The sequence below is a fragment of the Gymnogyps californianus genome, chromosome 4 (genome assembly GCF_018139145.2).
Source record: "Gymnogyps californianus isolate 813 chromosome 4, ASM1813914v2, whole genome shotgun sequence".
NCBI lineage: Eukaryota > Metazoa > Chordata > Aves > Accipitriformes > Cathartidae > Gymnogyps > Gymnogyps californianus.
This window is the reverse complement of record NC_059474.1, coordinates 27,509,983-27,523,618: the sequence shown is the minus strand read 5'-3', so window position 1 is coordinate 27,523,618 and position 13,636 is coordinate 27,509,983. Positions and strand designations below refer to the sequence as shown.

At 36.1% G+C, this 13,636-nt stretch overlaps 1 protein-coding gene across 1 annotated transcript in view; it reads left to right on the top strand.

Annotated features, from left to right (window-relative positions):
- The window catches only part of ATP8A1 (ATPase phospholipid transporting 8A1), a 125,593-nt gene that overhangs the window by 39,593 nt on the left and 72,364 nt on the right, over positions 1 to 13,636 (top strand). Inside the window, exons 12-17 of the mRNA XM_050895569.1 lie at positions 189 to 316; positions 2,012 to 2,089; positions 4,600 to 4,688; positions 6,737 to 6,781; positions 9,402 to 9,474; positions 12,724 to 12,829. Of these exons, the coding sequence (XP_050751526.1) occupies positions 189 to 316; positions 2,012 to 2,089; positions 4,600 to 4,688; positions 6,737 to 6,781; positions 9,402 to 9,474; positions 12,724 to 12,829 (519 nt within the window). The remainder of the gene's footprint in view (positions 1 to 188; positions 317 to 2,011; positions 2,090 to 4,599; positions 4,689 to 6,736; positions 6,782 to 9,401; positions 9,475 to 12,723; positions 12,830 to 13,636) is intronic.

The following is a 13,636-nucleotide window of genomic DNA, read 5'->3' as shown; positions in this document are numbered from 1 at the left end:
ATAGAGATCCTTAACTCTTATGAAGGTCATATTTATAGGCAAGTGATATTATAATTAATTCTCAGATTTCTTCTTAGACACAGAACACTGTAAGAATCAGCAGTTAATGCAGTACTCTGAATACACTGTATATACATACTTTTAAGTATGGTCTTAAAAGGTTTTTTATTTGCTTTGTTTTTTGGCAGATGGTGGAGCAAGCAACTTTGGATTGAATTTCTTGACTTTTATCATTCTCTTCAATAATCTTATACCAATCAGTTTGTTGGTTACGCTTGAAGTTGTTAAATTTATCCAGGCATATTTCATAAATTGGGTAAATATTATTTTTACAATATGCATTGACTTCTAAAATCAAGTGGTTTACAAGTGAGTGAAATGATTGATTGCTTGTCTATGTGTACGTTTTTTGAGACTTTTTCTTAATGTAAATACTTAAATATGCTGTTTATTTTTTCTTACTGGAATCTGAGAAGGTAATAATAAATGGTGTTATTTAGTGCTTTTATACTTGCACCAAATTGCTTTTTGGAACATGTTTTTATGTGCTTTGTACTTTTTCATTATTAGTATCCAGGTATCACTTTCATCCAGAATGATCAAAAGAAAGGGTTTGCAGTCCAGTGCAGTTTTGTTCAGTTTCATTTCTTCTTTTTAAGCATAGCCCATGTTTTGGTTTTCTTTGGTATTTTGCTGATTTTCCCACCACCACTGTAGTTTAATGGGTTTTTTTGTACAAAGCCAGTGTCTGTTAGTATTATCTCTTACAAAATATATAAAGATCATTTTGGCATCCTTTAATTTTTTTTCTTAATGAATTAATGGGGAAAAAGAAGGGTTTACTCTGTTTGGGGTGGGGGTGAGGTATTCTCCTTAAAGCTGTTTAAGTACTTTTAATAGCATGCCTTCAATTTTTCCATTTTTTCCAAATGTAAATTAATCATACCATTCTGAACTCTTTAATCTGATTCCTTGATCAAACGTGTGAAATAGATTTGTGTGCGTGAGATATGATGTCATGCAGATATATAGATAAAAGCGTATGTGGAGTAGCAGGTGAAGTGTATGCTTTATTTTAGAAGTTAAATCTTTTTGTGAGCAGTCAGCTGGTTTTGATTTCTTCATTGCTTTTGTGCTGTAGAACAAATTGTTGACAAATAAGAGAATGCAATGAAATTCTTCTTTTATGTTCTGTATTCTAAAATAAGTATTCAACAAAGGCTCACCCATTTTTAATGTGTAGATTGGCAATTGTTTGTACAACAAACCTGAAAGACAGTTTTAACTTCTGTTCCCCCCCCTAATTTCACATCATGAGGGATTAATTGTCTTTAATTTATCTTAATCCGGGACTCTGGACATTTATTATCTTAAACATTGTCTTTGTGTGTGTGCATATCATATTGGTATAGAGAAGTTGGACATCTGCAATCTGTTGCACTACATTGCCATACTTCACAATGTTTTAATCTTTTACTGTATTTAAAAATAAACTCTGATTTATTTTTTTGATTTTTTTTAAAGTAAAAAAAAAAACCAAACCACCACTTATAATATACCATCCATTTATTGTGTACTCTTAAATTTATCTTCGTCTTTTTATCTCAACGTATATTTATCTTGCTATTTAGAAATGACTGGTTGTGCATACAATATGAATATATGACTGACTTCGTGTTACAATGTAGTATTTCTGCTTGTTGCTAAATCTCTTTTAGATGCATGGGTACAAGAGTTTTTCAGTAATACAGATCACTGGAAATAATCGGAGTAAAATCTCAAAGAGTCATAAGATTTTTGTTTTAAAGAGGAAATTTTATTTTTTCTGGGGACTCTTGGAAGTGATCTGATTGTGTCTGTGGCTTCCCACGTTGAAATAATCTAAGTAGATAACTTGTATTCATGTTCAGTCTGCTCTTCTACACTTACCTTTTCTGTTTAGGTACTAGATTTCTTGTAATAAGTTATGGAAGACTAATTTTTAAATATATATACTTTTTTTTAACTGTAGGACATAGACATGCACTATGAACCGACAGACACTGCTGCAATGGCTCGTACTTCCAATCTCAATGAAGAACTTGGACAGGTAGAAAAAAAATTGTTGGTTCTAACTCTGTATTGAAATTATTCATGTGGTTTTACAATCTAAATTATTACAATAATGTGATGATTCATTTCAAAAAACTTATATTCTTGGCTTAGTCTTTGCTTATTTCTATTCTCTTCATTTTGTCAGTTATTTTTAAGAACACTTCACAATATGTAGGAGTCAAATTTTTGAAACCGGTATTAAATGAACAAACTGCTTTATGTATCAGTGTGCATGTGGTAATCGCAGAAGGTTGAAAGGTATCATTAAAGTTACAAAATCAGAGGAATTCTGAGCATTAAGGCTGTCTGTGGCACAAAAATTTAGTCTCTGTATATACACTATGATAGTGTGCGTCTTCAGTATGTCATTTGTTTTTCACACACTCTGCCTTGCTCAGAAGAGGCAGTGGGTATGCTCTAGGAATGAATCATGGTTGTATACATTCCCTCTTTTTTTGCCACTGAGGATTGGAAGCAGTGAATGGAACGGGGGCTCATGGCTGAATTAAGCCCTGGAAATTTGGACTTAATTCTTCATTTTGTTTTAGAATGCTCTTTTAATACTATAAAATCAGTTAGGCTTTTTACAAGAGATCACTCGTATGTTCTTCATTTTATGGAAGTATGACTTTGTAGAAGTGTGTCTGGGGTATAGGGCATGCTTCCAGAAGCAGTACACATCATATTTGCTGTTTCAGCCAATTGTATTTGCAGTCTTGCTTTAAAAACATGCTAAATATTATGCTTTCTGTTACACTGACTGGTGGTGGTAAACTGATTCTGTGGAAAAAATATTATGTGCTCATTTAATTGAACTGTATTACACGCACAAGAATACGTATTCTTACATTTCCTAACCTAAAAGTTTTCATAACTAATTCTTTAGTTTATTGCATGGGAATGTAAAAGTTGTTTTTAGCTTTCCAAGAACAATAAATAATAACATAAGTTTAGCCATGTAGCAAACAAGTCTTAGGGACTAATACTTAAGAGATCTGCCTTTTGGGAAAACAGTAGTTGCAAGTTAACATGTTCTAACATTGGTCTACGTAGAGGAGGACAGGGCCTTTGCCTACTGGGTTTAAGTAGTATGTGCAGATGGCAGAAAATTTCGTTCTCTTCCTGGCCTTAAAGGGGAGTACAAGCTCCTCTAGTGGGGAAGAGACTCTGTTGAATCTTAGCTTTCCTTCTGTCTCATTTTACACGATCTATCTGTTTTTTCTCTCTCTGCAGTTAGTTTGTTATTCACATTCCCAGACATGTTGCCTCTTTTTGACTTCGACAGTTCTTGTCTTCATTTCTTAAGTTTCTCATCGGAGTCTCCTTCACCACCAAGATCTAGTCAGACTTCTTGGGATCTCCACTTTCACTTTTTTGACAGATTCTTAATTTGAGCAGATTTTTGTAGGGAGACCAAAGGACTCTGCTAACAACAAGAGCACGTGTCTTCTCTGAAGTACATGAGGGCTGTACATAATGAAGAGAAGATTTCCCCCAAGAGATCTTCAGGTTTTAAGAAAGGCAAAACTTCAGTGTTGGAAAAAAAGGTTGAGTTTTCTTAGCTGCAATTCCTGCTTTCTCATTCTGCCCAAACAAAAAAATACAGTTTGAGGCATAAACCTGGCATGGAAGATTTCTTCTAACTCCCAATTTGGCTAAGTCATAATCCCTCAGAAACAGAATCTTTAAATAGGAGATACTGAGTAAATTTTACTAATACATAGCCTTATTAGCTCTGTGTATAACGCAGTTAATTCCTAATTAAGAATACTGTGATTTTTTTAATGAGAAATAAATTTTAATGAATTAAAGTTGAAGTTTACCTTTGACTAATAGAGCCTTTGTTTCATCACAGACCACTTCATTTCTTCACATATTAACTTTTTTCTTAAGATCAGGTTTGAACTAAATTTAAATATATCACAGGTACGTGTATTTCAGCTTCAATTTTTAGAATATTTTAACTAGTAGTTTCCAGAGAGGAAGGTTTTTTTATGTTGGGGAAATAGGAGACCTGGAGTAGGTAGAAAGGAACGTATTTTTTTTGTTCCTGCAACTTGGCATTTCTGAACTGTTGGTTTTTTACTGATGTTTTGACTTTAAGAAGATATTTCTGTGTCAAAAAGAGGGGGTTAGAAATGCATATAGATACTTTTCTTTTACCGTATTGCTTTCTGGCAGAAATGGAATATTTTACTAGCAAAGCCATTGGTCTTCACTAGTTTCTTGCATTTCAACAATACGTAGAGTGAGGGATAGTTAAGTGTACCACCACCATGCACTGAAGCAAGCTTAAGCTTCCTGACATCTCAGTTGATTGCTGTGTTTGGAAATGGATATCCAGACTGTGCATTTGCCATGTTTATGTACTGTATTCTTTTTTCTATAAACTATGAAGATTGCAGAACTGGTAAAAATATTTAGTTTGTTAATAGTCATGAATTGTACTAGATATGTAAATAACTGCTGAATGTTAATATATAATGAATTTTACCATTCATCTAGGTCAAATACATATTTTCTGACAAAACGGGTACCCTGACATGCAATGTCATGCAATTTAAGAAGTGTACTGTAGCAGGAGTTGCTTATGGGTAGGTATTTTTATATACTTTTCTTTATCTGTGTGCCTTCCTTTTCCTCTGCCTGTGCATATGTACACATGCATTAATACTACAGTTAAAATAAACTTGCGCCTGGCAATATCTACAACTAGAGTCAGTCTGTTTTGTGACTGTGAAATGTTACTTATAAGAGATATCATCACTTCAGTCATGACATCTCTTTTTGCAAAGAGGAACAAAAATAAAGTTTAGATAGCAAAGGCTTACTGCTGTAACACAACTTCAGTATGCATGTTTTTTCTATCGCTCAGTCTGTTTAATGTTGTTACTAAAAGGAAGTCTTCCCTCCTACTTGCAAAAGCTTGTATCATTGTCCATGCTTCATATTTTATGTAGGCACATGCTCTTGCGCTAAATAATATGCAGGATGAACAACAATTTGAATTACAGTACTGTAGCATGAACTACAGTACTGTAGCCACCATCCAAGTAGCTTTTATGAATGCTGTTGTAGTGGCATAACTCCAAATATCAATGTTGCTATTAAGAAATCTCTCCAAATAAATGCAGCAAAGCATTTTACTATTTCTTTGTCAGCAGTTGCAGCCAGCTCTTTCAATAGAGCTTGTAAAAGCCTCAAACTTCTAAGACTCTGTACTTGAAAAAAAATTCATTAGAGCAATAAATAGAGCAGAAGCACCTACATTGTAAATGCCAGTGTGGCTTACCAGTATGTGAGATGCTGGACCTGGGCCGATCTCAGAGCATTCAGTAGCAGATAATTAGGCACCTCTAGAACTGGGCAGAGATCAGACAGAGGTTATGAAATTAAGTGTTGGGTTTGTGCTAAAGGTGATGATTTGGCTTTTGTGGCTTTATCATTTCGATCCCTTTGAGAATCCTAATTTTCCGGAGTCTAATCTAGGCTTTCCGTTTTGAAAAAACTTAGATGCTTAATCCATTAACCATACTGATGATTTTTTTTTTTAACAGTTTTAATAAAATACAGTTCTAACCCTGATATTTCAAATATATATATATATGTGTGTGTGTATATATATATAGGGCTCAGTTTCAAACACATGACCTAATTTTATGACTTCAGAGAAACTGCTCTGAGCTAACTGTTTTCAGATTCTTTGTATACCAGTTTCTTAAGATAAAAAAAAATGCATTCATGATAATGGCACTTAAAATCAGTATTTGATATTCGGTTCATTATATGTCTTCATCTGAAGTTGGTATAGCACAAATTCTAAAATTTCTCCTTTATGAAACCTAGGTGTGAATGTATTTTATAGAAAAAGTTATCTGATTTTTTTTTTCCTTGCTATACTTTCCGGCTGCCGTCCATGCCATTTTGAAAAGACATAGACCGGTTTTCTGATTAGCATCACTGTTTAGAAAGCAGAGTTTCTCTTTACAGTCAATAGCCATTACAGCATCTGTCATAGCTACTTGGAGAACAGAGTCACTCTGTCTTTCTGTATTGATGCAAATAAGAAGTTGGGAACACAGAAAAGGGTAAAAGTGACTGTTCCATCTCCCATGCCTCTTCTTTCTAAGTGTGTTATAAATTGTGATATATTCAAACCTGTGTCATCACAGGGCAGAGTCCTTCATGTGCTATGGCTAGCTTTGTTCATCAGCATTTTGTGAACTCAGCCAGACAAGCTGCATTAGCATGGCTTCAGATAATTAAAGAACTAGCTTTTGCTTAATGAGAAACTGTAACAATGTATATATACTGAAAGATTTGTAAAGAAAATCTTGAAAGCAAGATTTGTAAAGAGGGCAAATGCCTTTATATCTGCTGGTATAGGTTAGTAAGTAGACAAGTTTTAATTGAAAAAAAAATGATCATTTATAGTTTATGAAGCCTCAAGAGAAACATCGTATTTTTGCAATATTTTATTGTTATCTAGGCACTAGCAAAATACTCGGTTGAGATACCTTTAAAACTTTTTTAGTAATTTAATTTCATTAACTAACTTCTTTTTTATACATGATCCAATTTTTTAGCCTTTGTGATTCTTTTTCCTCTCCCTGTTTCTATTCTTCCCTTACTTCTTGTGCAGCCATTGCCCTGAGCCTGAGGATTATAGTGTTCCTTCAGATGATTGGTAAGCTCTAAAAATCATTTAGTATGTGGTGTTTGTTGAAGATTCAAGCTTAAAACCAGTGAGCGAGATTTGTAGAAGTGGAGCTAATTGTGAGATATTTTACTCAAAAGTTATTTTAGCTTCAAATTGATGCAGACTGACAGAGTCTTACACAAATTTATGCCATCAGAATTCTACGGCATTAGGTTTTGTACTCTGGAATAGAATTGCTAATAGGGTCACTGAGGTATAGTACAGTTATTCTACTGACAATCCTGTACAATTCAGAATTGCTTATTGGAGAGAAAGTTTTGTCATTTATTAAGGTAGTTGGTAGTATGGTAACTTTGATCACACTTTTCTACTGTTACTTAGTAATAGGTTAGTAATAATCTCTAACATGTTTGAAAAAAAGGTCCATATTTGAGAGTGAAAAATATGTAGTAAGTCATTGTTAATATTTTACTTCCTACAGCTAGCTTTAGAATATTAGCACTACCGAGTTCTTAACTGAAACTGAGCTTAAAGCACCCAAATACACTTGGGACCAACATTAATCTCTTAACGGGTACCTCAGGAAAGACTAAGTCCTGGCTTCCTTTCTGCTGCCATTTGCATGATGCCTTGTACTTCTTCATCATACTTCCTTAAACTAAATATTTGCAATACGTTCAAAATAAGCTCAGATAGACTGGGGAAAAAATGTCATTTACAGTCTTTAATCACTGTTACATTTGTTGAAGGTCACAGTAAGGTATGTCACACAAAACTGTAATGTGTTGTTGTCTTATGTTTAAAAAGTTTGAAGGAAAAAAACTCGCTTTGCTAGATTAAAATTAATAATACTTTCTTTAGATTAAAAAAAAAAACTGAAAAATCCCCTCTTATACCATAAAAAGTGGCACACGTGCACACCCCAAAATCTTACCTGACCTGAATATCCTCATTTGATGTAGCAGCAAGGTGTTGTACAAAGATGTACAAGTGTGCTTAACTGCGCACAAGTGAGTGGTTTCATTAAAAAAATGCAATGCTTACATGAAACTAAGCATGCTTGCTTACAAGATATTTATGAAGTAAGACTGGTTTTGACTAATACACATGAAAATCTTTATAAGCACATCTGAAATGGATAAACTGATGCCTGAACAGTAGTTAAAAAAAAAAAAAAGTACTTCCCTTTTATAAGTGATTAACATCTTGTAAATACTTATGAAGTAAGATACTTAACAAGAAAATTTTTTGTATGTAAATCTATTGTAATTAATAGGATCTGTTTATGACAGTAACAATTCTAGTCCTAAAATGACTAATGTACTGAATTCTAAATCTTTTAAATCTTTATTTTTTTGTATTAGAAAGAATTGTTTTCCAGTTTGACATAACATCTACCTGCAAATATTTTTCCTTTTTTTAGCACTGAGAATCTGGAAAATATCTTGAAGTCTTTCTGTCAGAAAGCTTTAAGCAAACAAAGCTTAAACCTTAGACTCAAAACAAATTTAATGTGTCTGAAGTTGTTAACATTCGGCACTTCAAGATCTATTTGCATTTAAAAAAAAAGTCTTGGTGAATGAGGATGCTTTGAATTTCTCACTTTAATAATAGGTTTTTAGAAAAAGTAGTCCTTGAGTGGTTATATAGAGGAGGTACTGCCATTTTATATTCCTTCATGGTAGTGCAGGACTAAAACAGCTCGCTTTTGGTTTTCATAGAGAATCTTTAGACTGCCGTTGATGTATGTGGCTTATCCTTCAACTTAAATCACTAAATGTGTTTGCTCTCTTCTAAGATTATGTGAGCCAAGGCAAGATCCAAAGTAAATGAAAAAAGAATACTTTCCTCCAGCTGGGTTCACTTTTCAGCACTGTTTTGTTTCACTGAGATTCAAACTCAACTAGATTGTCTTAATACTCAATAGTCAGCTGCAGTAACAAGTCTTCCTAGAAGTATCTACATTTTTGAGCTCTCAGCTTCAGCCAGAAGATTTGTGCAATTTGAGAGATGTTAGCGTATGACTTTATTTCTCCAGAACCATCTCCACCTTCCATCTATTCAGTCCCTTCCTACTTCACCATTGTTGCTGTGTCTTCTTTATCCATCAGTTTACTAGGTTCCTTTTTGGTCGTGAGTAATAGAAAACAAACCCTCTCCAGGCAGACTTCCCTGATGTCTGAACTCAGTTTGCTTACCCCTTTCAGATATCAGACTTTCTTTTCTGCAAACATTTGCAAACCTATTCCAAAACTGCTAATTTCTCAAAGAAATGTAATCTCTTCGGGCATATCTTGTTCTGAGTCTCTTCAATAATCTTATTCTAGAGATCAGAAGACAAGAAGCCACAGTCTTACATTGTAGATTTATTTTTACTTCATCCTGCGTTACCTGAAGTCAGCAGAGAAACTTCCCTGGATTTAAGTGTATTTATATAAATCAAGGTTTCTGAAAATTAGATAAGCTTTGGAGATGTGAAACAAGTACCTTTTCACTTCATTTTGTCACAGTATGTGATTGCAGCCTTTATTGTAACAGTTACAGACCAAAATTTGTGTTTGACCTTAGCACAGTAGTGTGGATGATTTGTATATAAATTGTTAAGAATATGCTAATGATGATCTCTTTTCTACTTAATTATTTCTAGGCAGGGCTCACAAAATGGAGAAGAAAAAACATTTAGTGACTCATCATTACTGGAGAATCTTCAAAGCAATCATGTAAGTTATATAGAAACAATTACCATTGTTTTGTGAAATCAAACCATTGCTTTCAGTAAGTCAAAAGATGATGTCCTTTGAAGGAAAATAAATTATGTATTTACACAAAATCAGCATGCCCTCATGAATACTTGTATAATTGTTTGTTGCTGACTGTATTGGGTTTGCGTGGCAAGGTTTTGGTAGCGGGGGGGGGCTATAGGGGTGGCTTCTGTGAGAAGCTGCTAGAAGCTTCCCCTGTGTCCGATAAAGTTAATGCTAGCAGGTTCCAAGACGGACCCGCCGCTTGCCAAGGCCGAGCCAATCAGTAACAGTGGTAGCGCCTCTGTGATAACATATTTAAGAAAAGCAAAAAAAAAGTTACAGGGGAGTAGCAATTGCAGCGAGAGAGAGCGGAGTGAGAAGATGTGAGAGAAACAACTCCGCAGACACCAAGGTCAGTGAAGAAGGAGGGGGAGGAGGTGCTCCAGGCGCCGGAGCAGAGAGAGAGATTCCCCTGCAGCCCGTGGTGAAGACCATGGTGAGGCAGGCTGTCCCCCTGCAGTCCATGGAGGTCCACGGTGGAGCAGATATCCACCTGCAGCCCGTGGAGGATCCCACGCCGGAGCAGGTGGATGCCTGAAGGACGCTGTGACCCCGTGGGAAGCCCGCGCTGGAGCAGGCTCCTGGCAGGACCTACGGACCCGTGGCCCCGTGGAGAGAGGAGCCCACGCTGAAGCAGGTTTGCTGGCAGGACTTGTGACCCCACGGGGGACCCACGCTGGAGCAGTCTGTTCCTGAAGGTCTGCACCCCGTGGATGGGACCCACGCTGGAGCAGTTCATGAAGAACTGTAGCCCGTGGGAAGGACTCACGTTGGAGAAGTTCGTGAAGGACTGTCTCCCGTGGGAGGGACCCCACGCTGGAGCAGGGGAAGAGTGTGAGGAGTCCTCCCCCTGAGGAGGAAGGAGCGGCAGAAACAACGTGTGATGAACTGACCCAAACCCCCATTCCCCGTCCCCCTGCGCCGCTCGGGGGGGAGGAGGTAGAGAAAATAAGGAGTAAAGTTAAGCCTGGGAAGAAGGGAGGGGTGGGGGGAAGGTGTTTTAAGATTTGGTTTTCTTTCTCATTATCCTGCTCTAATTTGACTAGTAATAAATTAAACTAATTTTTCCCCAAGTCAAGTCTGTTTTGCCCGTGACGGTAATTGGTGAGTGATCTCCCTGTCCTTATCTCGATCCATGAGCCTTTCGTTTTATTTTCTCCCCCTGTCCAGTTGTGGAGGGGGAGTGATAGAGCGGCTTTGGTGGGCACCTGGCATCTAGCCAGGGTCAACCCGCCACACTGACACTTGTTAATTAGATCCAGCCCTTTTTTTTCTTTTTCTTTTTTTTTTTTTTTTTAATGGTATGATTCAGATGTTATGAGTCTGAAATATAATAGTCTTACGTTCTTCATTCTTTGGGTGTTTTAACATTAGTTATGCTGTTCATATGATGTCATGACATCCATCAGAGCTTTCAGGATCAGTCAAGTTAACTTACTATCCTGACATGGCTTAGTATTTCTGTGCCCGGGCTTAAACAAGAGTCAGGAGTTAGCCATATACATTGTTTTTGTGTACATGCTTCCATGAGGTTAGATCATCAGTTCAAATGATTAAATGAAACAGGCATTGTAGAGGCTGGTATTTGCCCCAAAAAGACAATACATTTCACAGAAAGTTAATATCTTAGTTTATGATTTGACAAAGAAACAGTACCATCATTACCACTTTCTGTTTGTCATTTGTACAAGAGATGTTTTTGCCTAGTCATAACCAAGAACACCTACCTTAAATAGTGTAACTGTTTGTTCTGTTTTTGAAGAGTGTAAATGAATTACTCTGTTCTTTCCTTAAATTTTGCCTTCTCGGCAGGATAATGTCAGGGTGACTGGCAGACAGTGAAGCATTTTGTTCCTACAAATGGGACAGTCTTAAATGCTAGACACCGGTGTGCAACTCTGAAGCATATCTAAAGCAGAGGGGGCTCCTATACTTATCTGCACAGGCCATTTTCAGTGCTGTTAACATAGGCTGCTTGGAAGAGGCATTGTCCTGTTACTGCTGTTGTCTAGAGAATCCTTGGTGTGCAGGTGGTTGAATCTTGAAAGTTTTCTGGTAGATAGTAGTATTAAGTATATATAATATGAGCATACAAGCTATAAAAATGCATTTTTATACAGCTTAAAAATTCAGGCATGCATTCAAAGAGAGGTTTCATCACTGTATGTTAAATGTGTTCTGAAGTGCTTTGGAAAAGAATCTGTAATTCAGCCTTCTCAATACATCTTAGAGGATCTGGGAGCCCTCAGTGGAAGAGGACAGGAATCTGCTCCCATTAGTGTTTCTGCGCTATGTAATTGTTAGGTTTTCAGACATTATTGTATTTTATAGAGTCATTGTAATGTTATCTTCATTGTTCACATTCTTAGTCTGCTACTAATCGGAAATACTATAAATACGCTACAAAAAAACTCAGTTGAGGTGGCAGCTGCTGTGAGCTTATTTAGGGGGAATGGTGGGGTTTCTTTTGAACAACCATTCAGGAGTCAGTTCATTCATTTTGCAAATTGCAGCTGCTAATAAGGTTTTTAGCTGTATTCGTCAAAAACAATCAACTATTTTGCTTATATACGCTCTTTTCGCTAAATCATTTAAAATTGTTTCAGCTTTGTAGACTCTGAAGTGCCTGAGATGTTCATCTAATGTCTTCCTTTAAAAGCTGTCTGCCTGACCTTGCAGCATTTTCCACATGATTTTCGGGTTCGGTTGCTACATCTTTCTAAAGGTTCTTAAAAAGTGTTGTCAAATATAGTATTAGACAAAAGTAATGTAAAAGGGAATATTTTTAGTAAAAAAGACAACATCCAAAGAGGCTTCAGTGAATAAAACTAAAATTCTTTCAATACAGCATTCAGACTTACCTTCCCTATGAAATGCTTGTTTGAATTATTCTATGTTTCTGGTTATCTACTTTTGATTGTTATGATAGCAAATGCCACTAAATTCTATCTATATAGTCAGTATCGAAGTACAGCAGCAAGAAGTTATTCTGCATGCTGAAATTAGTGTACAGATAATGTCTGTTTTGTTTAGCTGTTGATAGTTTTTAGAGAGGAAAAATCTTTCATTAATTTTTTCTTGACTGTTATTTGTCCATATCTATTATTGCATTTCAGTTAGTTATTGGTTAAATGATTAATCACACTCTGACATTTTTTTTTTTAGCCGACTGCACCTATAATATGTGAGTTTTTGACAATGATGGCAGTGTGTCATACAGCAGTTCCAGAAAGAGAAGGTGATAAAATTATATATCAAGCAGCATCTCCAGGTGAGACTGAGATAATTGAGTGAACATATAGTAAAGTATTTTGTCAACTCAACAAGCGAATTTTATTCGAAGTTTATTGTTTTTTGAAGTACCTTGCAAAATTAAAAAAGAAAACATATCCCTCAAAAAAAGAATTGGTGTCAGCTAAAATCAGTTTTGTCAAAAAGGGATTTAGACTTTTCTAATTTGCTTTAGAAAATACATGGGCACGTCCTGTGGATTATGTAAGGGCAAAGGGTGATTAACCATACAGCGCTCCTGAGGTGTTGTCTGATTGCTGTGAAAGTCTGAAGGAACTGCTCAAATGCAAGTAGAAACGAAACCAGCAGACGAATTGATGTCCTTGCTTGTGAACCTATTCTGTACTTGGTAACCATGATACTGATTTAGAACAAAGAATGTAATAAAAAATGAAAAAGAAATATTTTCAATAGGATAAAAGTTGTGATAAGTTCTACTATAGCGGGAGAAAAGATTGTAGTGCAGAAGGTCTGGTTCAAGCCTGCTGTGGTTCATAGACAGTTTTTGAATTCAGGAAATGATGAAGCAAGGCAAAATAATTAAAACATGCTCAGCTCTGCTGAGCTAATGTATTATAACAAGTTACGATGGGAGAAATGACATGAAGCGCAGAGAGTCTCCAGCCGTCATCTTCCCTGTCTGCCCTAGCTCCTAGATGGCTATCTCTCTCAATTCTGTCCTTCAACAATTGGAAGACAAGGGCAGAGGTAGGGCCATAAATAAAGCTAACTGGGCCATGGCAAGGTTTTATTGGGCATTGCAAGCAAATTCCATTCTGATATCCTG